This window comes from Podarcis bocagei (assembly GCF_964188305.1).
Source record: "Podarcis bocagei genome assembly, chromosome: 4".
Classification (NCBI taxonomy): Eukaryota; Metazoa; Chordata; class Lepidosauria; order Squamata; family Lacertidae; genus Podarcis; species Podarcis bocagei.
Window position 1 is genome coordinate 86,986,427 of NC_138128.1, and position 27,435 is coordinate 87,013,861.

Genomic DNA, 27,435 nt, shown 5'->3' on the forward strand with positions numbered 1-27,435 from the left:
CTGAATTAGCCGGCCCCATCTTTAGCAACACAGCCAGGATGCTGACAGCAATTCCGGGACTTGGCACCCAGGCTTTTGCATCTGATGCAGTTAAGCATCCAGAATCAATAGTGTTGTGGTTTTGTGTTGTGGCTCCTGTTGAGCAAATACATGGAGGTGGAGGCCTGGTGTGGGGGAAGGGGGCAATGCTGGGTAGATGCATGATGTCTAGATGGCGTGAGACAGCTGGGATACCTGACAGGTGAAGGGCTGTATTAAAAGCTAGGCTTCTTGAAGCAGAATGCCCGGAAACAGCCCTACGGGTGTTGCCATTTTCACTGGAATCCTAACATGTCTTCTGCCTACCTGTAGTCCCTCAGTAGAGAGGCACCTCTTCAGTGACCCATCTGTCCATGTGGTTTGTCAGTCTTCTGTCAGACCCTTGCAGTACACACAGACACACACTCTGTAACCCCACATTCTCTTGCTCCCAGCCCAGTTCCCCAACCGTTCTCAGTAGGAGGACCTGTGATAGGTGAGCATTTACCCTCGTATTTGACCACAGGTTTTGATGTTCACCCTAACCCAGGGGTCAGCAACCTTTTTTAGTCATGGACAAGTCCACTGTTCCTCAGACCATGTGGTGGGCCAGACTATATTTTTTTTGGGGGGGGGGGATGAACGAACTTTTATGCCCCACAAATAACCCAGAGATGCATTTTAAATAAAAACACTCATTCTACTCATGTAAAAAGACCAGGCAGGCCCCACAAATAACCGAGAGAAGCATTTTGAATAAAAGTTTTTAATGTGTGACATTTTAGTGTATTTTTGGTCTCTGTGGAAGCCGCTCACAGTGGCTGGGGAAACCCAGCCAGATAGGCGGGGTACAAATAATAAATTATTATTATATTATTATTAAAAGGACACATTCTACTCATGTAAAAACACACTGATTCCCAGACTGTCCGCGGACCAGATTGAGAAGGCAACTGGGCAGCATCCGGGCCATGGGCATTAGGTTGCCTACTCCTGCCCTAACCCTATTCAGGAGCTTGCCAGAATGTATTTGCACTAAAAATGGGGAGAAGGCAAGGGTACGTACACACAAAAAACATCCTCAATCTCTCAGGGTAACAAAGGCCCCTTGTGCACCAGAAGCCGACTACACCAAGTACACATCTAGGGTTCCTCTTTGGCAGGGACAGTTATACATGTGACACTCCCAAACCCCAGTTGCCTTTCTGTCTTTGTAGCTGTTATTGTTTATCAAGCTTATTTTCTTATGACTCCAGGGTTTGTGGGATCAAAAGGAGAAAGAGTTGACCACCCTTGGCCTCCACTCCACTGCTGAATTCACCCTGCCTGTCTGCTTAACTTCAGTTTATCTTGACACTTCTCCACTGGCACTGAGGTGCTTCATCAGCTGGGTGCTTCATCTCCCTCTTGTAATCCAGGAATTGTTACCTCACTCATAACTGAAAGCGATTGGCTACATACTGTGATTGGTCACTACAAGATCCATGAATGGCTGGAATCGTCCATGTGAATAAGAAAAGTAGCAGCCATTGGAGAAATTGTGGGAAAATGTGATGCCAAACAGGGTGTGTGTGTGTGTGAGTGTGAGAGAGAGAGAGAGAGAGAGAGAGAGAGTGTGTCAGTTCCCAAAAGTATTTTCCAGGAGGGAGAGGAATCTATCTCCATCTGTTTATTTATTTTTTAGGTAGCTTCAATTTATGGTTTATGCATTTTAAGAATATTTTTGCATTTGTTATTTTCAATGACAAATGAACTTGGAACTGTGTTGAACAGTCTCTCTTTGGTTAGTTGGTAAGGTGCAAGAGGAGTAAACAGAATTGAAGCTTGGCACATTTTACACTTTTATCAACGTAAATGCCGGGGGGAGGGGAAACCTAGCACATAAATTGAGTCTGAAGCTTTTACAAATTGGCTATTTAAACCACTCCACACCTATAAATTGTACAGTGCTAGAGGCCATCTTTCTATGGCTATTGTTCTTCATGAAGCAAGACAACAAAACCTGGCAGGAGAGAACTAAACCCCCATTATATTGGAAAATGTATTAAACTGAATATTAAAATATTGCGAGGAGACAGAGGAGCAGGACCAAAAAAAAAAAAAAACCACAGTAAAAACAGAGGAGACTGCAAGATACAATGATGATTTTGATATGCATACAAGCAAAACCCATGGATATGGTGCATTTTCAGAAACTCTTCAAAGCAGGCAATAAAAACACACAGCATACCTATAGACCTATCATAGTCTATTAAAATCAGCCAAGTTAGGACAAACAATGAGGATCAGGAAAGAGGCATAAAGAAGTCAGGGCTTTGAATACATCTAAAAAGCAAAGCTAGACATATTGCTTACCTGGTCACCTTGGCCTTTAGACTGTCTCATTACTGGCTAAAAACCCCAAAGTTGATCAGTAAGAGATTGTACATAGACATGAAAGAGACTGAATGGGGAGTCATTTAAAGCAGCTGTTTTCATCCACTGCCTCTCAACCAATCAAGGATCTGGTGGGTGGAAGGCCTAAAATTAAGTGCTGCTGGGGAAACTCAAAACAGGCTGATTTGGGGCCTTGTGCAGCTGTGCAGATTCATGTGGCAAAAAACCAGCCCAAGGCGCCTTGGACGTCGAACAGCGGCAGCCTACATAAAACTACAAACTTTCCCCAAATTACTTTGCTGTTTTCTAACTTTGGTAGACAAATTATGTATACCTCAATATTTTATTGGTCTGAAGCCTCAGAGATTTGTTAAAATGAGCCTGTTCCATCATCCGATGTTGCAGTGCCCTGAGAATAATGCACATTTGGCTGTTAGTTACCGATACAGCCCGCGTATAATTTAGCATTTGTCTAACCTATTCAGAAGGAAAATATTGTTCTCATTAATTCACATTAGCAGCTGAAGAGAGTAGGGAAGGGGTTGGTATCCCTAGTGCTCTAGAATGTGCTGGAGAGAGGTTTGCAAGAGAGATTCCTGACTCTCTCGTAGTTAGCACAATGAGCCAAGCACATTATTTACATGTGACCCCCCATGGCCACCTTTAAACCAACTTCCCCCACAAAAAAGATACTTAGGCTAGAGTAAATCATAGATACCAAAATGTAGATCTTACTCACAGAGTTTCAGACGTTTCAGCAAACAAGTATCCATCTGTTGGCAAGTAAAATAAAGAAAGTGGTTCCAAACGACTTGAAAAGAAAGAGCTTTGCTTCCTTACTAAAGAACCATGCAGACTAAAGAAGCGGGTCATAAAAAATCTCCTTTTGGAGAGATTTCTCACTCACCTGCTTTTCCTCACAGGTGGGAACCTTTAATTGGTTGCAGCTTCTTTGAGGATGCAGAGAGAAAGAGAGGGAGCAAAGGCTTCTGGGAAATTGCTAAATCCCACCCACAGTAACTTGAGGGAGGGGCTCAGATGAACCCTTTGATGCACGCAAGTGTGAGTCAGCAACTGTATACAGTGGTACCTCGGGTTACATACGCTTCAGGTTACATACGCTTCAGGTTACAGACTCCGCTAACCCAGAAATAGTGCTTCAGGTTAAGAACTTTGCTTGAATGAGAACAGAAATCGTGCTCTTGCGGTGCAGCGGCAGCAGGAGGCCCCATTAGCTAAAGTGGTGCTTCAGGTTAAGAGCAGTTTCAGGTTAAGAACAGACCTCCAGAATGAATTAAGTACTTAACCCAAGGTACCACTGTATTTACCAGCAGGAATGTTCTTGGGAAAGCGATTTGCACGTCAGAGCTGAGTTAAAACTGCTCACGGTTGTTTGCAAACATTTCTTGCCGGTGCCGAACAACCCATTTCAGTGATTTAGGCGCTCATTGAGAAAATGCTAAATTATTTCTGATGCCCTCATTCCCCCATAGTAACATCGCCATGAATCTGAATCTGATTGGCTAGGTCCTTTTTTTTGTACAATAAGCTCCACAACCTATGTACATTTATCTCATGTGTATTCAACTTTATGTATGTGGCTTTTAAATAAAAAACTAATAAAAGGGCAGAAAGGGAACGGGGTTCTGGGAAAGATGACTCTGGCAATTGCGCTCACCATTGAACACAGTGTGTTTTGACTATACGTGATTTTAGCTTTAGGCACAATCCCTGGAACGTAAGCGCCACATAAATTGTGGGCTTATTGTATTCCATTCACTGGATGATCCCTGATTGAGTGGGACCATCTATGAGTCTCATCCAGGAAAGCAGCAGCAGCAGCCGCCAGGACAAAAATGACCCCGTACCCAAATATAATAATGGGTTGTATCCAATGTGAGTCACACTCAGAGTAAATGCTGCAATTCCCAGCACTTTTAAAAAAAACTATAGCTACCAAGTTTCTCCATAACAGTTAAAGTGGTATAAGAGTGTTTTAAATGTTTGGTGTGGATATGACCCAAGGGTCCATATTTAGTTTTTGCTCCTTTGATAGTCTTTGAAAGATATATGATGATATGGCAACAATATGCTGAATGTGATTAGGCAATCCTGAACACCCTAGTATTCCTGGAGAAAAAAAAGGAGGTAGTGATATGGATAGTATTGATCTTTTTCTAGAAAAAGAGGTGCCGGAACTCACCACAAACGCCTCTCTTGTTCTCTTATACAGTGGTACCTCAGGTTAAGTACTTAATTCGTTCTGGAGGTCCATACTTAACCTGAAACTGTTCTTAACCTGAAGAACCACTTTGGCTAATGGGGCTTCCCGCTGTCGCCGCGCCGCTGGAGCACAGTTTCTGTTCTCATCCTGATGCAAAGTTCTTAACCCAAGGTAATATTTCTGGGTTAGTGGAGTGTGTAACCTGAAGCGTATGTAACCTGAGGTACCACTGTAATGGCAATGGCACCCACCTGAGAGGTGACGGAACTGAGTTCCGGCGAGTTCCAGCTGGGGAAAATAGCCCTGATTTATCCTATTAGTGAAAGCTAAGCAAGAGAGATGCTGGCAAGAGGTTCAGTGTTTATCAGCAAGATGATTGTATCCTGGATTTAAGAACATAGGAAGATTGATCAGAACAAAAGGCCTTTATTGTCCAGAATCCTTTCCCACAATGGCCAACCAGATGTCTATGGGCTTCCCATAAGTAGTAGCTGAGCACTTGTGATTCCCAGAAACTGTTATTAAGAGGAGAGCTGCTCTTGTAATGGAGACAGGACATTTCTGCAGCAGGGTCTTTGCTCCTACATAGCAATTTCCCTACTTTTGCAGACATTTGGAGGGACAGCATTATGAAGGGATGAAGTTGAATAGGTACTGAACTGGTTTTGACATTTGAAAGTGTTCATAAAAATATGTGAGTGGCTTCAGCTCAGCCCTGTCAAAAAATGTTGAACTACTTTAGAAATGTCTGCATGTACTTCACCTCCAAATTTGTCTCAAAATTCAGTTGTAATTCAGTTATCAGGCAGAGTCTGGTATTCTGAGGTGTGGTTTTTGTTCACAATCGTAAGAAAGAAACCCTACCTGGGGAAATAAGGTGAGGAAGGTGAACATTTACAGCAAGGCGAACATTATCATGGCACTTGGTTCATCTCCTTCTTGTCGAGAGTGATCCTTATTTGAAATATAATAAAGGATGAAATGGTTAAATACATCACTATTTTGCCAATAATAGGTGTTCGTATATAAGTCTAAATGGCAGTCAGGCTGCCCAGCCTATTGATTTTACTGTCTAATGGCTGAAAGAGATGTTATCTTGATTAATTAGAAGCCAAAAACAAATGCATCTTAGTTCTGTTAAATCTTCTCACATTTTCTCTCCCCCCCCCCTTTTTCTGTACTAGTGGTATTGTGTGGTAGACCTGTAGATGCCTAAACTGAAATAGGAAATTAACTTCAACACGGAAGGAGCTAGCTTGTGACTTTATTTCAGCTGTCAGTAAAACTCACCCTGACAATATTATTTAACCCCATAATGCTATGGTCCTAGGGAGGATGTAAAATCTTTTCCGACACAATTAACATATAAGGCAGGGATGGCTAAATGTTGTTGGACTCCAATATGTTGTTGGACTCCAATTCCCATCAGCCCAAGCCAATGGTAAGGATGATGGAATCTGTAGTCCAACAATACCTGGAGGCCACAAGTTAACCACCCCTGATGTAAGGGAAACGTCAGGATGTGGACAGGCATGGAGTGCAGTTTTGTGGCCGACAGGTTGCCAAGAATCTCCAGCCACGGTGCTTTGGAGCAGGGATGTTGACTTATCACCTTATGCTTGTCTGCTCTGTATTTGTTCCCTGTTCTGCTAAGTGGTGCATGCTTGGGAATTGCTGGACATTCAAGTCCTGCTGCCTCTCTGCCACATGCCCACACTTCCATTCCTGTCAAATCAGCTTTGCACTTAGTTTCTTTGCCTTGGTGTCAATTCAGCAGAACACAAGCCTGAAGCTGTTCTTTTCATTTATCTTAACTCTCTAGCCCCTGCACCTACCCTTCTGAATTTTTACAGCTTACTTTCCTAGGGGCATCTCTGCAATGTATGCCGCATTCATATTAAAATCATTACACACAAAAACTACAGGGAGGGAAGTCAATCGCTTTTAGTTCTCCCTCACAAAATCTATTTTAAAACTGCCTAGCAACAACAACATCAAAATCCACCCTACATCTATCCTTCTGAATTTTGGCAGGTTTCTTGCCAAAGGGCACCTCTATGATATGTACTATTTTCACACAAATTGCCCAGAAGAAAAAAATAGGGGAGATGAAGTAATCCTTCGTTTAATCACTCACAAATTGCAAAGCCTGCCCTTGCAGTACACCCACTGCAGCTGATCCTTCTGAACTTTGGCAGAAGGGAATACCATGCCTGCACATTTCTCAAAGTCTGCCAGAAAAATAAAGAAATAAAGAAACAAAAAGTTACATGGATACCCCCCCTCTTTTTTGTCAAAACGTACACCAGCCAATGCTGCAGCTGGCAAGGGATGGAGCTCTTCCAGTGGGATTAATCCACTGAGAGGGGGTGCAGAAAAGGGCCTTCTTATGATGTCCATACTGTGAAACCTCCCCCCCCCCAACTTGGGATGGTGTCAACCAAACTGGGCTTCCATCACTAAGTTAACATATATCTGGGGTGGGGGGGACATTCAGAATTCTGTATTTTAGGGTGGAAATACACATAAAATGCATGCAAAATGTGTACAATTTAAGTGCAAAATTCTAATGTGCTTTAAACAATATAGTCCACAAAGCATGGGGCAGAATAGACCTATGATTGCACATATGGGAAACATACACAGAACAGAAATAGGCTAATTTCCCCATTCCCAATTCAAACCAGATTGGTGAAAGGTGTCATAATACTGTCTCCTAATGAGTCGCTCCATTAAGGAAACAAATATCTACCATCTAGGAACGGAGGAAGAATTTGTTCCAGTCCAACGCTTCTGGACTTGCTTATGGGGATCAAATCACAACTTCTCTGAATTTTAGAATGTGACTTCGGTGAACGAAAAGTGCTTGCAAATTGTATATCTTATGGGAAAGGCATTGAAACACTTTGAAATACGCGTGCTTTCATGGAGAAAATGAGTATTTTGGCTAAAACTGTGTACAAAATGCATACCATTTCATTGTGGCCTCTTTGGGCGTCGTTTCAAAAAGTCTACACAAAATGGGACAGACCTGGGCTTGAGCACCAGTGAGACTGAAACTGGATCGGATAAAGCTGCTCTTTCCATCCCTACAACCGACCACTCTGGAATATTTACGAACAGTTTCCTTAACAAAGTACTGCTAATGCAACAGCCTTTAATACCAGCTTCACAGAAGCACTGTATTCAAAGGTAATATACTAAGTGCGAGAGAGGGATGATGCTGTCCTGCTTCGCTGCAGACTTCTTGGAAGTTCCTTGGTAGAACAGGATGCTTGACTTTACACACTTTGATCTGATCCAGCCAGGGTCTTCCTTTGTCCATTTGGGCTGGGTGGGATGGATCAAAAGAAGTCTACAGTGATTTTGTGTAATAACATATCCAGCAATTGCTTCTCCTTGCCAAGTACTGAGACTTTCAATAGCAGCCATCCCTGAGAGCCCATTGCTGCGTATCTGCAGAGCTGCCTATTCTTTTGCCCTTAAACTGAACATTTTGCTCAAAATGTTAATTCTGCCAAGTGTGGGGGACACTCCTCCCATGTTGTGTGTGTTTTGTACACCAAATTGTTCCACGTTAGTGTATGGGCAGGAGGGAGGGTGTCCAGAAATGTTAAGGAATTCATGTGTAGCCGAGTTCTGCACATCAGTTTTGAATGCAGCACATAACAAAGGTCAGAGATAGCCTGGCGCTGTGTTTTGTGTGGTGCATCTGTTCTATGAGAAAATGTGCCCAAGTTTCTTTTTTTAAAAAAACCAAAACAAAACAAAAACATTGCTGTAAAAGCCTGGTTACTGCCGAATATATTTCTAAATGACAAGGTTTATTTGGCTGCCTTTTGATATGTTTAGGGGAAACTTGGGCTGACAGTTAGAGGAGGCAGGAAGAGGGGACCGCAGCAACTTCCACCCAAACAGAAAATGTCAGCTCTTCCCTCGCAAGGATGCAGAAGCATCCTGATGAAAAAAAGAGCAGACGTTTAAAAGTTTCTGACATGTGTCACGAACGCAGCCATTGAGCCAGTCCTGCTGATGTGGCTCAAGATGACAGCATCCGAGCCACTGAAGCTGGCTGCGGGACATTCAAAGTTTGGTGTGTGTCACATCGAATCCTTGTCATGTCACACTGGAAAGATAAGGGGGGGGGGAGAGAGAGAAGACAAATGGACGCAGGCAACAGCAATAGTTCAGAAACTTAAAACAACACGCTCCCCACTCGTCTAATTGATATTATGAAGCAGCCATAACATTGGACCAGCCACCCAACATCTGAGTTCATAGAAGGTCAGGGTGGATTTTTCTTTTCGGATTAATTCCTGCAAGACACAGACAGTAATTTGTCAAGTTCTTGACCCAAGCACATCTCCTCTGCATTCCAGAAAGGATATTTTCAAGCAAGAGATGGTCCTTGATGTTAGTCACTGAGCCATTGCCCCAGCTGCTCCCGAGGTGTCTCTAAGGAAACCACATGTGTTCACTCCAGATGGTCACCTGACCCCTAGTGACCTAGACTGGATGTCAGTCATACAAAGGATTTGGATTGTTTTGTTTGAGTATCTTCTCTTCCTCCACAGGATCAGAGTGCTTTGTTGTAATCAGGATGCAGCCTTAATACTTGGGAACTTTTGTTGCAATTGGTGGGAGGGACCTGTCCTTTCCCAGAGCTGACTTTGTGCCCAGATTTATAAACAGTAGCTGTGAGAGACCAGTGGAAGCCAACTCTTAGGGGTTGAGGCCCCTTTGCCCCTCCATAAAATATTTGAGGGGCTCAGGACCCCCACAAGGGTGCTGGGCGTTGCCATTCAAATGGGGTGTGTGTGTTATGCAGGGCAGGGCTTACTCCCCCAATATTTTATTAAAGTTGGCACCCCGCTTAGGACCGAAGAGCAGGGTGTGATTTGCAAACAACAACACACCAATTGGGGATCCCAGAAAAGCACAAATGGAAGTGCGGGTGCCTGTCAGAGACCCTAAAAGGCTGCCATTCCTATGAAAATGGGGTGAAGAGTGAGGGTAATATAGATCTGCATCATACTCTAACAATCTGCAGAGCTAAAGGAAAGGGAAAGAGGGGAACATGGGACCAAAAGTATGACGGTCGCAGTTGGACGGGATCACAAGGGTCATCTAGTCCAACCCTCCGTCCCCCGCAATGCAGGAATCTTTTTGCCCAATGTGGGGCTCAAACCTTTGACCATGAGATTAAGAGTCTCATGCTTAACCGACTGAGCTATCCAGTTGCCCAGTTGCTTGAGGAGACTTGGAAGAAGCAGAGAGGTATCAATCTGAAATTAGGAATAGTGGTAAAATGCCTGATGCAGAATAGAAATGCATAGAAATGCAACAATCTACAAGTAATGCAAAGGTGTGCATGTACTGCAGCTTCTGGCTCTGATGAAACATTTCTAGTTTCCAACAGGTTAGGCCATGTGCTGAGAGAAATGTAGCTAGAGAAGGGGAGCCTGAAAGAAAAGTTTGGCAGGAGAAGGTTCATGTGAAGCAAACGTTCTGTGTTCTTTTTGCTGTGCCAACATCATGACAGTACTTTATAGAAAATAATTTTGTATGCCATAAACATATCTAAATAGCTCCCTCCCCAATAAATTGCTTTCATTGCACATATTACTGAAAAGCCCCAATTCAGAAGAGGTGATGGGGTATCCAAAGAATTATAGTTAATAGTTATTCACTTGTCATTGATTTCTGCAACTGAGGGTGTGCTCTCTGTCTACCTTCCAGTTTAATATGAGCAGCACATTTTTTTTTAATCTAATGGCCTTGGAGGTGAAATTCTGTGGATTTAATTTTAGCATTTTCCAAATACAATCAGACTGTGATAATGTGACTCCTCTGGCAAGTGGCATTTTTACAAAAATCCCTCTTATTAAAAAGTCAGTAGCACCTACAGGCTATGAGGCTGGTTTCCACTTAAATCATTTGGCTACCTAGACAGAGTGATAAATCAAGCACAAGGCAGGGGCTTACAGATTTGCCTCATATGTGCTAAGCCAAGCTTTGAGAGAGGGGCACAGGGACATGACAGTGGGATGGTGTAAATGGGGAGAGAGAATGTACAGAAAATAGCAATCTCCCCCTCAAACGCAGATAAATGTTTTAGTTTGTTCCTTTTCTTTCCTTATTTGCTGTTGAACATTTTGACTAGCAGTTAAAGACACAGCCCCACTCCCAGCCTTAAATGTGTTGCCATTTAGCAGAGGAGACCCTGAAGGAAAATTATTTTCAGATCCAAGAGAATGGGAATTGTTCATGATAAAAGCTTTGGGGATTATTATTTAAGCAAGGAACGCAAGTATTTCCCCCTTCCCAAACTAAGTGCAGGCTTTGTTTCATTTGCACCCAGTATCCTGTCCCTAATTCTGTGTTACAAGTAGACTTATTTTGGGATCTGACCCCAACCTAATGAAGTCAGCTTCCTGCAAGCCAAGCATCCAGCTGCTCCTAAACAGTGGACTAGGAAACAGTGCTAAATTCCATCTCAAATAAAATGTAATCTGGGATGGATTCCTCAGATTTGTGAGATTGACTTCCATATCAAAGGCTGGATGAATCTACTGGTTGCTGGTGAGTATGTGGCCTGCCTAGAAATAATAAGCAAGGTGAATCATGGAACAGCTTAGAGATGTCTCCATGTTATGCTAGGCCTCATCAGCCATGGACTTTAGCATTCATTGTGGTGCCAGATTAGCAATGTCATTACCAACCCAGTCCCTTTGAGTGGTATGCCTAGAGAGTCTCCTGTAGCCTAGGAGTATTCCTCAGCTGCTGCACGCACAGATACCCCCAGTACTGATCGTATCATTGCTTCTCAGGTAGGGTTGCCATATGTCCAGAATTTCCTGGACATATCCAGAATACTGCAGCCGCAAGCATTGTCCGGGCAGAAATTGGTGAAATCTCCAGGAAAATCTGGACGTATGGCAGCCTGTGTCGGCAGTGTCGTTTTTGCTGATTTCCCTCAGAAATACCTCAGAAACGTCCAGTGTTCCTGTGCTGTGCTAGGTAGGCTTCTTTGTGCCTGCCCAATGGCTTGTGGAATCAATTCTGCTTTCAAGATCCAGTCCAATTTATTCTGGAGCAAAATAATCTGAAGTGAAACTAGGGAGGGGGGGTCCTTTATCTCTTCTGTGAACTAGTGAAGGCTTGGCTACTATCATGACAGGTTGCTACAACTCAATATGGACCTACCCTGCAATTCTGGGTGGCGGTGACGGCGGCGGGGGGGGGGGAAGACTCACATAACTTGTTTCAACAAATGACCACCCCCCTACACACAAAAATAGCTGAGCAGTTTTATAGCATTTCTTTATTACTACCACTGAAACCTGCTGGGGGGTAGCAGCCAGAGGAGGAGAACACAATCCATGATTCTGGTGGTGATGACAATGACCACACACACATACCCCCACCAATTATGCATATGCTTTTTGTGCTCTGGATTAGAATGGTTATGATGGTTGTACAGCTATTTGTATTTCCAAATGGGACAAGGGTTTGCACTGCAGACAACGAAGCTAAGAGATTCTCTGTGTAATGTGAACAGAAAATGTAAGAAGGTGTCAGTTCTATATGCCAATGGATAGAGACATGGGCAACTGACAAGCATGCCTATTTGGGAAAGTAAGGCTAAGTCCCTAGTGCAAAATCCTTGCTGAAGCCAACTCTATGGGGCTGACGGTAGCTCAGTCCCCCCAAAGTATGTGGGGATGGAGCTGAGCTCCTCCCCACCCCTATCATGAGGGGCCGGGTCCGACCAGGCCTCCAATCATAGTCCCTAGTGTCCCATTGTGCTTTCTGTTCTCTTCATAATAATTTACCTAAGCCCAAGGAATTGAGGCCATGACACCCCTTGTGTCTAGGCTGGTGCCAATACCTGAGCAAACTTAGGGTCAATCCCTGCCTGCTTGGTGGACAAAATAAAACCCAAGGGAGGAGAAGTGAAAGTGTGCAAACCATGTGTGAGTGGCTGCCTAGCAACTACAGTGGTGCCCCGCAAGACGAATGCCTCACAAGACGAAAAACTCGCTAGACGAAAGGGTTTTCCGTTTTTTGCGTTGCTTCGCTAGACGAATTTCCCTATGGGCTTGCTTCGCAAGACGAAAACGTCTTGCGCTTTTTTTAAAAAGCCGCTTGAAGAGGCGCAGTTGCGACGGACCATGCTTCGCAAGACGAAAAACATCGCAAGACGAAAAGACTCGCGGAACGAATTCTTTTCGTCTTGCGAGGCACCACTGTACTACATAGCTTCCAGTGTTAGCTTCACTCGCAGGATGGAATGTTCTGGAAGGTATGACTAGGACAGTGGCTGACAGTGATGCTGCCAGATCCTTGATGACATAATCTGGCCTCAGAATTGTCCTCAGCACTGTTCCCGCAAGGCCGGCGACAGCGTTCCCGCTCTCAAAAGAAGGGTCTGTTTCAGGACACAGAGGCCACAAACTCATCAGGCATCACATATTACTTTAGAACTCAGGTGCCCTCATTTTTTATCCTCCCTTGCCATCGTATAAATGGAAGAAAAGCACTGGCTGGCAAAAAAAGAAGAGCGCCACAACTGAAAGAAATACGTCTCCGCACAAGGCAGACCCAGAATTCACTGCAGCAGGGGGTCAGAGGGCTAAATAAAGCAGCTAGGTTATTAAAGAAGGCTAGGGTGAATTTATGATCCCTCACTCGCATGTGCAGCTCTGGGCAATAGGATAAGGACAACCGGATCACCAAAGCTTCAAGGGTTCTACCTCCCTCATCTCATGAATCAGAGTGAGCAGCCTGGAGGCAGGAGATGAGAAATGGCAAGAGCAATAATCTCAGGGAATGGAAGAAAATCCTTGAGTTTGTCATTCTTGATGCGCATTACATCACACCAGCAAACTGCTTATTTCTTATGGGCATGGGGTCATTTCGTGATCTCTCATACGCCTGCCTAGTGCCTTGATGACAGGAAGAAAGGAGCCACCGCACAGACTGTTTACAAAAGGAATACATGAATATAAACACAAAGACGACCTGTATGTCTACACATGTGTGTACAACACACACACACACTGCTTTGACCTCTAGGCACCCATCCTCCCCCCCCAAAAAACCACACCACACTCATGAAAACACACACATTTCTAAAAAATAGTGGGTAGAAAGGGAAATGATGCTATAAACGTGGAAAAATCCCAAAGCTCATGCGACCCCAAATGTGTATTTCGTTATTTGTTTTGCTTATGTCCCATCTGTCTGTATCTGTACTAGATCTGAAATTGTTTTATATATGAAATTGCTTTAATTGTTCTGATTAGTGAAATTGTATTTTTGTATTGTTTTTGCATATGAAAGTGTTTCTCCTCCTCATTGTTTTTATATATGAAATTTTGTAAAAAAATAAATTGGTGATTATGTTTTCTATTGTGAAATTGCTTCAGGATATATTATGGGAAGTGATTCATAAACAGAATTCAGCAAATAAACATACTCAAAGTGACTTAGAAAATAAAAAAAAAACCAAAAAACTGATTTGAAGCTGTGTACCCACAACATTATGCACAATGCAAAGCTATACTAAAGTTTCTAGATAAACAGTGATGTTCAGTGTGCTAGCATTGGAACTAGAGATGCTAGAGAAATAGTGATGTTCAGTGTGCCAGCATCAGTTCAAACTAGCATCATTCCAAAAGGAAAACTAAACCACATTTACTTCACAGTTAAGCAGGGGTGTGTGTATTGAAGGAGCCATTGTGCATGTGTGGATATCAGCCTCACGAACAGGACTTGAAGGGTGTGTTTTCCTGTTGGGAAACCAGACAGGTAATGTGCATTGGGTAAAGACATCCTAGCCCCTTTCTGGTGCATACAACAGCATGCAAATGCAACTTGAAACATAGGGAGTGGCCTTACTGCATTCTAAGCTGCTAAGGTGTCCAAGCATCAAAAATGACAGAGGGAAGAGGGATGGCCAAGCAGAGAGCTACTTGAAAACAAATTTGGGGGAGTGGGGACTCAGTAAAGACCCTCTGGGGAGATGGAGTCCATCTGCAATCTACCACTTAAAGGGGGCCAATTCTATTTACGTTAGCCAGTCAGGCTAACCAGAGAGGGTGGACAGGGAAGGGCCAGTGCCAGCATCCGCCCCGCCCCAATCTTGGGAGTTTCCCCTGAAACCATAGGAACTTAGGGGCTCCATTAGTTTCTGTGGGTGTGTAGTGGGGGGGGGAGCTTTGGGGACAAAACCAGAAGCTGGAGGCTGAAAGCCTTCATCCTACAATTTCACCTCTTCCCAAGGACCCTTTCCCACCCAATAAGACTCCATTAGTTCTCACAGTGGCATAAAAAAGAAGTAGCTTGTGGGCAAAATCTGCTGATACGGATGCAGTTGCAGAAGTGAATGCACCTCTATATCTGCATGAGGACTCTCAAGACAAGTTTGTTCAGTTTGCATCTTTTTTCTTTTTCTTTTTATAGGGCTGGCCGGATTTGCATTTCCTGGACTAACAGACAGATCACACCACTGTTCTCCTTCAGTTACTGTACATTTTCCAAATTTTGGAGTATTGTTTTCAAATGGAAATTTTATATATATACCAAAATGCATATAAAATGTGTATTTTTAATGTTAAAATGTGTACAGAAATGCATCCTTTGGCACAACGTGCATATAATGATGCTATTTTAGGATACGGTGGTTGGCTCCTTATGATCAGGAGTCTAAGAGTTTGTGTGTAAAACTCTCCTTCCACAGGGAAAGGCTGATCTTTCAGCTTTAACTGTTAGCTACTTTGTGGATGTAACAGGAAGAAGCGCTAAGTCCACAAATGGCTGACTCAGGTTTAGAGTTTCCAGTTGCGCCTTGAAGTCATCACTATGGTAAAGGGATTTATTTTGTGTGAATAAACAGCTTGCCTCCTTTTGGTGCACCATGGAGACCAGCCGACTATATATGTCCTCATTGTAAAGGGAGGTGTTGTTCCAAGCTAGGCCCTTACATCTTGGCTATTTCCCTGAGGTGTTGTAAAAATAATTGTGTTAGAGCACAGAGGAAGGGGGGGGGGACACTACAAGCTAATGAAAGCAGGTCTTTCCAAAGGTGTCTGTGCTTTTTAAATTTTTTTTGTTGCCCTCCCCACCAGCCATGATCATCTCAAGTCAGTTAAAGAATGAGAAACATCCTAGGCCCTGCTTCACCAGGGCAGGAGTGTGGAATATTAGGTAGAGATTTAAAAAATAAAAAGTGTGGTGGAAGGTGATCTCTCTCTCTCTCTCTCTCTCTCTCTCTCTGTCCTCCTATCAAACTCAAGATGGGTGAGCTGAATGCATCTGCCTTGCAGATAAGCCTGCCTTACAGAAGAATGAACAAAAACACGTTTTCCTCAAACAATTTTGCCTTGGTCACATTTTGACAAAGCCCATGGAGGGAGGGGAGGGGCCGGGGGAGGTGGAGGTATATTGTTCATTTATTATTAGATTTGTATCCTGCCTTTCTTCCCAAAGGAGTCCAGGTTCAGCGAACAACCACTGATAAAACACATTAAGAACTCCTTCAAAAAGTCCAATACAGATGCAGACTGAGGGACAACAAGGCTTGTTGAAAGAGGAAAGGTCTTCAGTAGGTGCCAAAAAGACAACAGAGATGGCACCTGTCGGATATTCAAGGGGAGGGAATTCCAAAGGGCAGGTGTCCTTTCCTACATTGTGTGGATAAGATGGTGTCTTCAAAAGGCCCTCAATGATCAACTGGGTATTTAAAGGGTGAGATTATATTTTCAGGTATCCTGGCAGTACAAGGTTGTATACACCAAAATTGGCACCTTGAACTTAGCCTGGTAGCTAACTGGTAGCCAGTGTAATTATTTCAAACAGTGGGGTAATTTGCCAGCAGTATCCTACCCAGGGAGCATTTGGGTGGCAGCTTCTGGGCCAACATCAAGGGCAGCCCCACACAGAGCACATTGCAGTAATCCATCCCAGAGGTTACCAGCTCATGCACAACAGTGTTCAGGCTATCCCAGTCCAAAAGCAAGTGTAGCTGCCTCACCAGTCCAAGCTGGTGTCTAAAAGTTTTTGGTATCACTTTTATAAGGGTGAGGATTATGGCAAAAGGATCGTGGAGAGCTTGCATGGTGGTGTATGCAAGGACATGCATACTGCATCCTTGGGCAGATGCTGGGACCCACTGCTGCTGACCACAGCATCTTCCCAGTTTATGGGCATGCTAAAATGAAGCACTGAACATGTGGGAACTACCCATGGTTAAGTTCCCCTCTCCCAAATGCCTGATGTTTTCAAGCCTTGTAGAACAGCTGTTAGTCTCAGCTAACACTGCAGGGGCTAATAGCCAGTGATGCTTTTTTTTGTTTTGTTTTTAGAGTGGGGGGTTGGAAATGTCTACTCAAGCCAGGATTTGGGAATCAGAAAGGCATTCCATATGATGTAATTCTTCTGATTCACTTGGACTCGTATGTGACATTGGAAGAGCTCCCATTAAGACGACAGTGTCTCCAAGCAAGGTTGAGAGGTATCAGCTTGAAAGTTTGCGTAGTCTGTTGGGGTGGGGGTTGGCCAAAAGCACTCCCCCCCCCTACTTAGAAGTGTGGTGGGTGAAGCTGCTTGCCTCAGCGTCTTGGAGTTTAATTTCAACCCTTAAAAGTGTGCCAAGAGTTAATAGCCTTAAAAGTCACAAAGTATAACTGGCCATCCTTTTGTAAAAACGCCATAAATGCCGCAGCAGTCAGAATGACTTCACAGCAGTACAATAGGTGCCTTCATGGCGATCTGAATCCTGCTGCTTTATAGTTTGCAGCAGCCACACTCAGGCTCTTATTCCTTGGCAATTTCCCTAAGCTAAATAAGTCTGTGTTCTGCCAAGGAGCTGACACTTGGTGTAGCTGAGACATCCAGCTCTTTCAGGAGAAAGATTAGGCTACAAATCAAAGTCAGAGCCAGCCACCTAAAAGGGCTGCAGAAAATGACCAACTTTGTATGCAAAAATGTGGCTTGGGGGGTTGTGTTGTTATTGCACTCATGCGCCAAGTACCCTGGGCTGCGTGCACAGCATTGGGAATGTTGCAGCGCGGGGCAACTAAAAATGATCAAGAGCCTGAAGCACCTCTGTGAGGAAGGACAATATTAAAAATAATAGGCCCAATTCTAGTCCACTTTACTCTCTGCTCCAGAGTTTCAGGTTCCCTTTCTCTTTTGTGATCTTGCTGTCCTGTAACAATAACTGTGTGGAACTGTTTTGAGATACTTTGCTAGCTTTCTTGAAACCATTTTGACTTACCTTGAATTTCCATTTTCTTTTTTGATGTTTCACCTGAAGAGGAACCTCTGAATTCAGCCTCAGGCATGGTACTTGGCCCTGATGCTTTGTGATTTAAAAAGAAAAGCAAAAAAAAGATAAAGAAACATGCACAGAGACTGCACAGAGTCTAATGCCTTAGCATAGGGTGGAATATATATCAGAAGGTTTTTTTGTTTTGTTTTAAGTCCTCAGAGCAGATTATTTAACCAGTTTCATTTTGTTAATGACTCAGTGGCCGCCAAGGCAAGGCTTTGAATGGGACAAATGGCCTGCTATAGCGATACTACTAGCCTTCCCTGAGAGACCAGGCATAATTGGTTATGCAGAGGTCCTGGGAACACAATCTAAGAATAATTCTCCATGGGCCAGCTGAATCTGAAAGAATTGAGGAAGTGACAGTTTCACAGGGAAGCAAAGGCTATAAACACTGCCACTCTTTCACAAACCAGATAAGTGTCAGAAATATTCCCCTCACCCTTCAGCACAGGAATGTGCTAAGTACACAAAAGGGAACCAAAGGGAAATGGGGAGGGGAAGTGGGGGCAGGAGGGCATTTTTCCAATGGGAAATTGTGGGTAAAAAGGAAGGGGGGCACGTTCAGGGTTTAGAAAAAAAGCCTTATTCTGGGATTGAAATGTATCATCCGAACTGACCATGATGGGATGAATCACCTTCCCTGGTGATTTGGCAGTGAAAAGCACTACCACCTAACCACTGGATCCCCAATCCAGACAGTCAGTGTTTTGCCATTTAAAGAAATGGAATTAAACACACGGAGTGTTGTGCAAGCTGTTGGCATTCACGTGGTTTCACCACTCCTCTCCAATTTCTCATCTACCATTGGGATAATATTATTCACCAAAGCAATTCACAATTAAACAGAAACAGTCCCATGCATATACTGAAAAACCCTGCAACTGGAGTTTCCAATGGCGCTAGCAGAGGTCACAACAGAAACATCAAATGCGTGACACAAGGGAAGCATGATTCCTAATTGGTCCGTTAAGAATTGATTAAGTGGGTGTCCAAGGTTAATTGTTATTAAACTGGTCGATTATGATTTGGCAAGGAAGGCCTGGAGGTTCCAGTGTGCTTCTCATTTCTACAGGAGAAGAACGGGGGCCTGAGAGGGCCCCACAGCAACTGGGGCTCCTCCTGACCTAGATGGGCACGCTCCCTGCTCTGCCACATTCCAGGGCAGCACAGGAGAGTCTTGTCTGGGTTGGAAAGGATGCAAGTTGTAGGGAGGCTTCTTATGCTTCTACATAAAACACAGGCATCCAAGGGTCGTAGAGGACATGTGTGAAATATCTGAGGCCTCTCAGCCACCTGCGCTCCTCCAAGCCTGAAAATACTTACTCCTCCAAGTAAGTAATGCAAAGTGTGTGTGGGGGAGCAGGGGGTCCTGCTCAGATTGGGAAGAGTTGCTACTGCCGCCTCCCAGTGGCATGCCCACAGCAAAATTCTTCCTTTTCCTGCCAACAGCGCCTGCTGGGCTGGACGCAGCTTTACCCAGCTATGCTTGCAAAAGACAGTTGGAACAATGCTGTCGCAAGCTAGGTGGGTGTTGACTCAAAGAATCATGGGGCATAAAAATGAAGGCTGCCCAGCTCTGATTAAGACAGGCAGCCACTTGGTCTCTTCCAGCAAGTGAAGGTAGAGGCGGGGGGCTACAACCAGTGGCAGAGGAAGGGAGTGCGGGCTGCGCTGGGTGTCATCACTGAGGGTGACAAAATGTCAAAAATATGAGGGTTTTGTTTTTTTTAAAAAAAGGGCTCACAAAACTTTTTAGTTCAGTCAAAAATCGTAACGAAACATGGCTGGCACTAGGCGCCACACCGCAGGGGCTGGCAATTATCATGGGGCCTGCAGTGTGCCCAAGCCACACGTCTCTCCTGTGAGTGACATGGTGGCTTGGGTACCTGCAGGCTCAGCGCTGCCTGAAACGGCAGCGTGGGACTTGCGTCTGCCCTCCACCTCTCCCTCAGCCGTCCTACAGCTGAGGGGGAGGCAGCGAAAAGGCTCCATGCAGCGTTCCCCACCCTCAGCTGCAGGACGTGCGCGCCGCCCCTGGCACCCGAGCAGCTAGCTACGCTGCTGGCTACAACAGGCAGAGAGGCAGGATCCTGCAGGCATCAGCCTCAGTGGGCCCTGCCATTTGCCCACCATGCCGGGGGCTGAGAACAGGCTTGAATAGCAACAGAACCTTTGCATACTATTTTATTGTTTCTTAGCAAGGAAACTGTATACAGTATATGTACTGATTTTTAGTCTACTGCAGCCAAACAAAATAAAATAAAAAGGTATGCCAGACTTTGTGTAGCTGAAGCGTTATATAATTATGCTGATTTTAATTAAAGTTGCTATATGCAACATTGAGAAAGCAAACAAACAAACCTCAAAACAAATTAGGCTGGGAATAATACCACGCTTTGGTCACAATGCATTCTCAAAATACTTCTGCCTCCAAAGGGTGAAAAGGCATTTCTGAGAATGATACATATGGTTTTGACATAACAACATACCATTACAGTGGGAGAGGGGAAAAACACCAAAGTCATGTGGTCAGTTTGCAAGTGCATTTTATTGTTTGAGGCAGGGTTAAAAAGTCCTTGATGTAGACAAGAAGAGATATCCAACCAGACTGAATGTGACACAAGGTGATTTCAAACACCCCTGCTTTGAACTCCACTGCCATGGTCAAAACATGTACTTACAATTCAAAACAGCCAGTCAAATGTAAATCTGTACAGCTCGCGGTTGTTTTGGGAAAACGGGTTCAAGTTCCCCAAAAAACTTTTTTTGCATGTGTTAATGTCATACCAATTACCCTCAGGCCTCTAATTTTAAGCCTTTTGGATCACGATTCAGTTTAATAAACAATTAATAGTTCCTGAAAATGGATTCCTCTTTTTGACCCACTGTAAAGCAATTCCTTTGCAGTCAACTCATGGTGTAGAATTCTCACGTTGATATTCTTCTACATTTTCATATATACATATCTGTATGTATTAAAATGCAGACAGAACATGATACCGGAATGGTCACAATCCTGATATACACTCAGGAATGTAACTGCAGGACTCATGCATTTGCATCCAAAATACAGGACTTTTTTAGAACTTAAATTGGCTCCCAATGTTAAACCTGGATTCAGTCTTTCTCTTGACCTATTGCTATGTGAACGTGGAAATGGAGCTCAATGGGACTTTATGTATGTATGCAGATATAGATAGATAGGTCTGGTTAGTTAAGGTGTAGCCAAATTGCTGCCCAGTGGTTGGATTTGAACTCCTGACTATTTGTCAGGGATTATGAGAACTGGAGTCCAACAAACAGCTGGAATAAGTCAAGATCTGCTGACTACCCTGGGTGAGATGCTCTATGACTTTGTGTGGTATAAATAACTGCTATTGAAAGTATGGTAATCAGCTAGTGACCTGGTTTAGTATTTGCAAACACTGCTTCCCCCTCCACATACAAAAGTTAACATATGGGTGGATAAGACCACCCTTCACATAAGGCTATGTGATCTGCCTTTCCACACTGTGAGCATGTCCTCAATCTAGAATGTGAATGGGGGTCGGAACCAGATGTTACAAGGCTGCCACTGAAAACAGCAGCCCAAGACCTTCTCTGCCTCTCCTCTCCACTAGTAATGTCAAGATATACGAAGCATACAATGTGAACATCCCTCATACTTCCCTGCAAGGAGCACAGGTGGAGAAGGGAAACCCAAAGCATGATCACGGTTTGTACTGCTACAGGTTACAGAAGCAGGAGAAAGGGGCAGGAGATCTGACCTGGCTGTTTTCAGTTGCAAACACATGTCTACTGTAATGGCTACTTTCAGCCTGAGACCGCTAACCCATTTCACAGAAGACTTTGTGGTCCCTCAGATGGTAATAGCTTTCATTACACAAACATGAGTTGGTTTTATATTTAGGGGATTTTATATCTATCCAAAAAAACAGAATACGAAACAATCCTTTCAGAAAACACTTTAAAAAGACGATAGTTTTAGTTCACAAAAAGGCAAGAGGTGTGGTTAGCTCCATTTGGATCTATGCTGATGAGTAGTTAATAAAAGGACTGTCAATACTGCTTAAGGACATACAGATACATCTTTTGTGGTTCTGATTTCCACAAGTTAAGGTTAGGGGAGAGGACTTTGGCTCTTTTGTCCCTTCTCCTTTCCCAAAATTAATCCGGATCAGCAGTTTTTGTTGCTGTTTCCCTGCTCTTTCCATTCCTGCACTTTTACCTCCAAACCTCCTCTTTGCAACCCCCCCCCCGACAACTATGAAACCAACTCCTGCCCAAGGAGCTTGGAATTAATATTAACACTTCCGCATGTTATCAAGTAATTTCCACCACCCCTCCAGCATTTGAAATTAAATCACATTTCTGACAGCTTTTGTTATTTCCCCCAATAAAGAAACACAAAGCCACATACGGCATGGCTGCATTGTTTGTGCATCTACCATAAACACTTAATTCCTGAGAAAAAATAAAGGCAGGTAAGGAGGGGGTGCTCTTTGAAATTTCAAGCAGCAGCCAGGTTAACTGTTGTTGTTTGTGTGTGTGTGTACGCGTGCACTCTCCCTCACACACTCTCACACACATGCAGACACAGTCACACACAGAGCTTTCTTACTCAACAGGCAAGCTGTAGATAAAACAGGGCTGGTTTTGTTAAAAGCAGCTGAGCATGCTCAGTGAGGCCCCAGGTGTGACCTTTGCTCTTCTGCAAGCAGCAATTGGGCCAGGCAATCCATCATGGTGTTCTTCCTGTCAGGCCTGGTGCTTCGCTGCAGCTGTCTGTCACACTGGTGGATGGGACCTGCTTAGAGGCAATCATGTCAATCTCTATGTGACTACTCAAGCTAAAGCAGAAGGATGATTTTGACAGGTCTGGCAAAGTCAGCAGAAGGTACTGGAGGACTTTGGTTTACACAAGCTTTTTTTTTAACCCCTTTTAAAGATGTGGATGAAGTTTGTGCTTTTGTGTGTGTGTGTGTGTGTGTGTGTGTGATGTGTGTGGCTAACGTGGATGGTTTTGCTGATGCGGAGTTTGCCTCAGAGCTGGTCGTCACGGATGAACCGGTTGCCTTCAGATTGCTTCCCGTAGTAGACATAGCGGCATTTCCCTAGGACACCTGCAGCAGAAGAGAAACGAAAAGGTTAGCACTTAGTGCATGGGTGTAATGGTTGCATGTGCAAGGAGATGGGAGCAGGAAAAGGTAAAGCTAGGAATTCCATTCCGTAAAATGTACTGTATAAAAATAAGACACCCATCCATGTGACGATGAGAACAAAAAACTCCATTCATATATTATGCAAATAAAGTTTAATGCCTCCCTTATCTCCCCCCTCACTTTGTCTTCCTCTCCTTCCCTCTCTCCCCCCACCCCTCATTAACTACAACCAAAAATGTCTCAAACTGACTGTAATTGATTGATATTAAATATGCCAAGACTTAAAAACAGAGATACTGAATATACTTTTGTTACCTATGGAGAATCTTTCAGTAAACTGCTATATGCTTAACAGCTCTCAAGGTGGAGGAAGAAGCTATTGGCCTGGATTGGACTAAACTCCCCAACCTTTTATATATGTGTGGGTTGGGGAGCAAAACTGGGTCTTTCTGCCCTGCCCACTGTGGATATCTGTCCTGCAGGGAGTTCGAAAGCTTAGGATGAACAGCCCCCCCCCCAAGGCTCCCTTCAAATACACTTAGCACACTTGGCTTGAACTTACACCATTGAACTCAATGGGAGACATTATTGAGTCAACATGTGTAGGTGTGCACTAGAAATACATTTTAAAATAAGTATTTTTGGAAGGGTATGATTTGAAATGCAAATTTTTATTTTACAATTACACTTATCTACTTATTTAACTGCATTTTAAAAAAATAAATAAATCATATAAATGCATGAAATTGGAAAAGATGTATGGGTGAATGGAGTAAAAGTGTCAGGACCAAGAAAAAGACTGATTTACCCATTCCTCAGCCATTTCCTAGGAGTCAGCATCTACGGAAAACCAGGCTTTTATCTTCTAGAATGTCATTTTCCCATGAACACTGCGGATATCATTACCCCTTTTCATAAGGCTGAATGTGCTTTCAGATTCTAAGTATCAAAATTTAAAGACCACGAAGTGTGTTTTTTATTAGCAATAGTTTTGTTTTGTTTAATTAGCAACATTCCTCAGACTCCTTTGGCAGACGGCAGTGATAAAAGCCCTCTGCGAGGGCTGCCATGTTTCTCAGAAATTGGGACTAAGGCTGTTTATGGAAATCCTGGTGAGAGAGTGCTCTTTGATGAATGCCGGAGACTGCAGCTAGGTGTCAGCGCTTAGAAAATGAGGCAAGGACATGAGGTATTAATATTGTCAATGATCTCTTGACAGGAAAACAGATACTGCATTCACCATCAGATTTTAAATAGACATCAAGTGCGTTAATGACAAAAGGGCAGGCTTCAAACAAAGGGGGCTATCTGGCGGTGTGCTGAGCGAGTCTTTGGGCTGGCAATAACCTGATCTGAAAAGACACTGTCATGGCTACAGACAGGCCTGGAATTGTGTGCGGTGACAGAAAACAGAGATGCTGACAGAGATACCGGTGCCATATTATGCCACGTATATTCTAACACTGTCTCCAGCCCTAACGAAACCTGACATCCTTTCCTATCACTTATAGTATTCTCTGTGGTTCCTGCAGAAGATTTCTCCCCAGACATCATTACAAACTCCACTGTAGTTTTAAAGTTCCTGGCAGGCCTGTTCTGTCATGGAGGTTGGGTCCTAGAGGCCTAAGGATAACCTCAGTCAATCTAAATTTGGAGTTTGCCGCAGAAGTGCTCTCATTTTCACTGAGATCTCAGCTACTTGAGGTGATCTGAACGCTAAAGTGTGAGGAGCTGTCACCTTGAATAAAATCCTTAAAGTAAAGGCACTCAGTTCCTGGGATGTTCAGCAAAGATGTCGGACAGTCTGGCAGCAAGAAATGAAATCCAGCTGCTGCTGCTCGCCTGGGGATAAAGGTGCTTGGGCTAGTGACAGTTAAAGTCAGCTGATTTCGTTTTATTTTATTTTTTTATTTTTTGAACTCCTGCAGCCTACAATTGTTTAAATTAACGAAGTGTTGTCTCCACCGAGAGTCCCTACCAAGACGCACAGCTGTGATTCGATTGCCGGGCGTATTGTGTACACACTTCTGCTCAGAGGGTCCTGATAAAAGCACAGTTGAAAATGGTGCCACGAGACTTTATTTTTATCATGAAGGTTATTTGTAAAACAATAGGCGTCCTTATAATTTAAATGAGGTGACAGTGATTCACCCCTTCTTCCCACATACACATACAAAAGCCTTTCTCTCTCCCCCCCCCCCTTAAACACACACACACAGAGCAACTGCAGAGAACTGTGAAAATTATAGGGGGCTGTGGGCTATAGTCAGAGCATTTCATGATCAGATACAGCATATGTGGATTAAGGAAACCAACCGCTTCTGTCTCTGTAGGGAATATAGCTCCCCTACCCCAGCATGCTGTGTATGTGTTTGTGCGCCCACAATTTGTTCATTTGGTTGCACCTTCAGAAAATAATTCCCAAAACACGTATTTAAAAAAGAGAGGGAATGAGACCCCCCCACCCTATTTAGTGGCATTTTTAATTAAAGTATCCAGCGCTGGTCATAATAAGCTAAGGATATTTCCAATGCATCAGGAGCCGTGAGCTCCCTGATCAGGCTCTTGAAAAATGACAACATGAGGTCTCTTGAGGGATCATCTTTCCCCAAATGAGGCTCCTAATTTTTCTTAAGTAGCCGCTTCCACCATCACCATAAGATGTTAAAACTATAATTATGAAAAAATTGCATTGGGAAGATTCATTTTTAAATACACCCTTTATCTTTTAAATGTTTTCCCTCTGCGGAATGGATGTTCTAATTATAACGGCTAAGTAACAATCTTGCAATCGCTCGCATGCACTGAGAGATCGGTCTCACTTGAACACTACATTGTAATGTCAGCACAATAGACCTTCCAGAGCTGGGGTTGGGGGGGGGGGAGGACCAATTATCACCATAAATAAAGACACACATGCATACTAAAGCAAGTTTTTTTTGTTTTTTAAAGCATTGGGTGTGCATTGCTCAGAACTCTTGGATAGCTAGGTTACAATATACACATTTTTCAAGATGAGAGACTCAATTTTGTAAATTTATTTTCTTGACTAGTTGGGAGTGAAAAGGTCATGGGATATAGATACTTGTGTATGTGTATGTATATATGTGTGTATATATGTGTGTGTGTGTGTGTGTATAAATATGTATGTGTGTGTGTATCTGTGTGTGTAATGTTTAGGAGGGGATTCCACCTTACCTTACTTAAACCTATAAAGCACTTAAGGGTTTTTCATTCCTCCTCACCAGCAAATTGTTAACTTTAACAATGTCACAGTGATGCAAGGCTCTGTCCTCAGCTTACCACGGGCTCTGCACTGCATTACAAGGCTCTTTCCACAGCTTCCCACCAGCCACACTTCCTGGTGAGATCTGCAAAGATAAGTGGCAACCCCTTCCCACCAAAATCAAATAGATTTCTCTCTCCGCCCACCTTGGGTGGGAGTAGGTTGGTGATTTTGCGGAAAGACATCTGCATTCCGCAACAGAGCAGAGTAAAATACCCAAGTTGCTGCTTATTTCCGAGGAACTAGGAGGGAAATTTCAGCCAAGTTCTTCCCTTCTGCCAAGGATAATCTAGTGAAATAGAACATTTTAGAGCATGGCAACATCGCTTCCTGTACAGACAAGAGCAAGCGCCTCAGTGCAAGCAGCTGGTACAGACAAGAACAGCAGCAAATCACACCTCACCACCATGGCTGCAAGAAAGGCCTGGAGGTGGGGTGGGTGGCGGGAAGAAAGAGGTGAGATTGGAGTCAGCAGGGAACGCATGTTGGGGAAATCTGCAATGAAGATTATAGGAGGAGAAACATGCGAAGTTTCCAAACCAGGCCAGGAGAAGCTGCAATAATGCTCAGTTTAAACTATCAGTCAAGCTGATGTGTGATTAAATTCGGTCTGGTGTAAATGTACTTCAGAGTTCCCACTGCAACTGTGGATGAAATGTGTGTTCTTTTTCAAAAGAGAGGAAATAAAGGAGCAGGAGGGGGCAGAGATGCACTGCAAGCCTATTTTTAAATAACTAAAATTCTCACAATATTTTCCCGGGTTGGGGGGGGGAGTGGATTTGCCCAAATCCTTGGGAATAAGCAGACAAGCTGATATGTAATAATAAGCTGTATTGTTCCAAGGTTGTATTATGTCACTATGATCTAGTCAGCCCACAATCTAGAGGTTGCTTTATACGACCCAGGCTGATATATAGTTTAAAAAAAAAAAGATTTCAGAGCTAATGTTTCCATTATGCATATCCTGGCAGTGGAACAAACAACACACTGTTCCTTAGATGTCATACTTCGTTTGTGTAAAAAAAAAGGG

The 27,435-nt window shown here is 43.6% G+C and overlaps 2 protein-coding genes across 11 annotated transcripts in view; both read right to left on the reverse strand.

Annotated features, from left to right (window-relative positions):
* The window catches only part of LOC308585812 (uncharacterized protein), a 229,543-nt gene extending 209,905 nt beyond the window's left edge, over positions 1-19,638 (reverse strand). For 2 of the 10 annotated variants that reach the window (XR_014007573.1, XR_014007574.1), the window contains exons 1-2: positions 3,302-3,320; positions 3,134-3,167 (exon numbers count right to left, since the gene is read on the reverse strand). Coding sequence is in view for 1 of the 10 variants with exons in the window: in XM_081191952.1 (XP_081048078.1) it covers positions 5,533-5,572; positions 6,756-6,849; positions 17,901-17,984; positions 19,281-19,371 (309 nt within the window). In the remaining 9 variants the exon portion in view is untranslated. Of the gene's footprint in view, positions 1-3,133; positions 3,168-3,301; positions 3,353-5,482; positions 5,573-6,755; positions 6,850-12,453; positions 12,537-17,900 lie in introns of those variants that run through there. The other 8 variants (XM_081191952.1, XR_014007568.1, XR_014007571.1 and 5 more) reach the window with 8 other exon arrangements.
* Positions 19,639-20,486: 848 nt separating this feature from the next.
* LRMDA (leucine rich melanocyte differentiation associated) overlaps positions 20,487-27,435 on the reverse strand; it is a 775,035-nt gene continuing 768,086 nt past the window's right edge. The window contains exon 7 of the mRNA XM_081191960.1: positions 20,487-23,080. Coding sequence (XP_081048086.1) covers positions 23,001-23,080 — 80 coding nt within the window. The 3' untranslated portion in view covers positions 20,487-23,000. The remainder of the gene's footprint in view (positions 23,081-27,435) is intronic.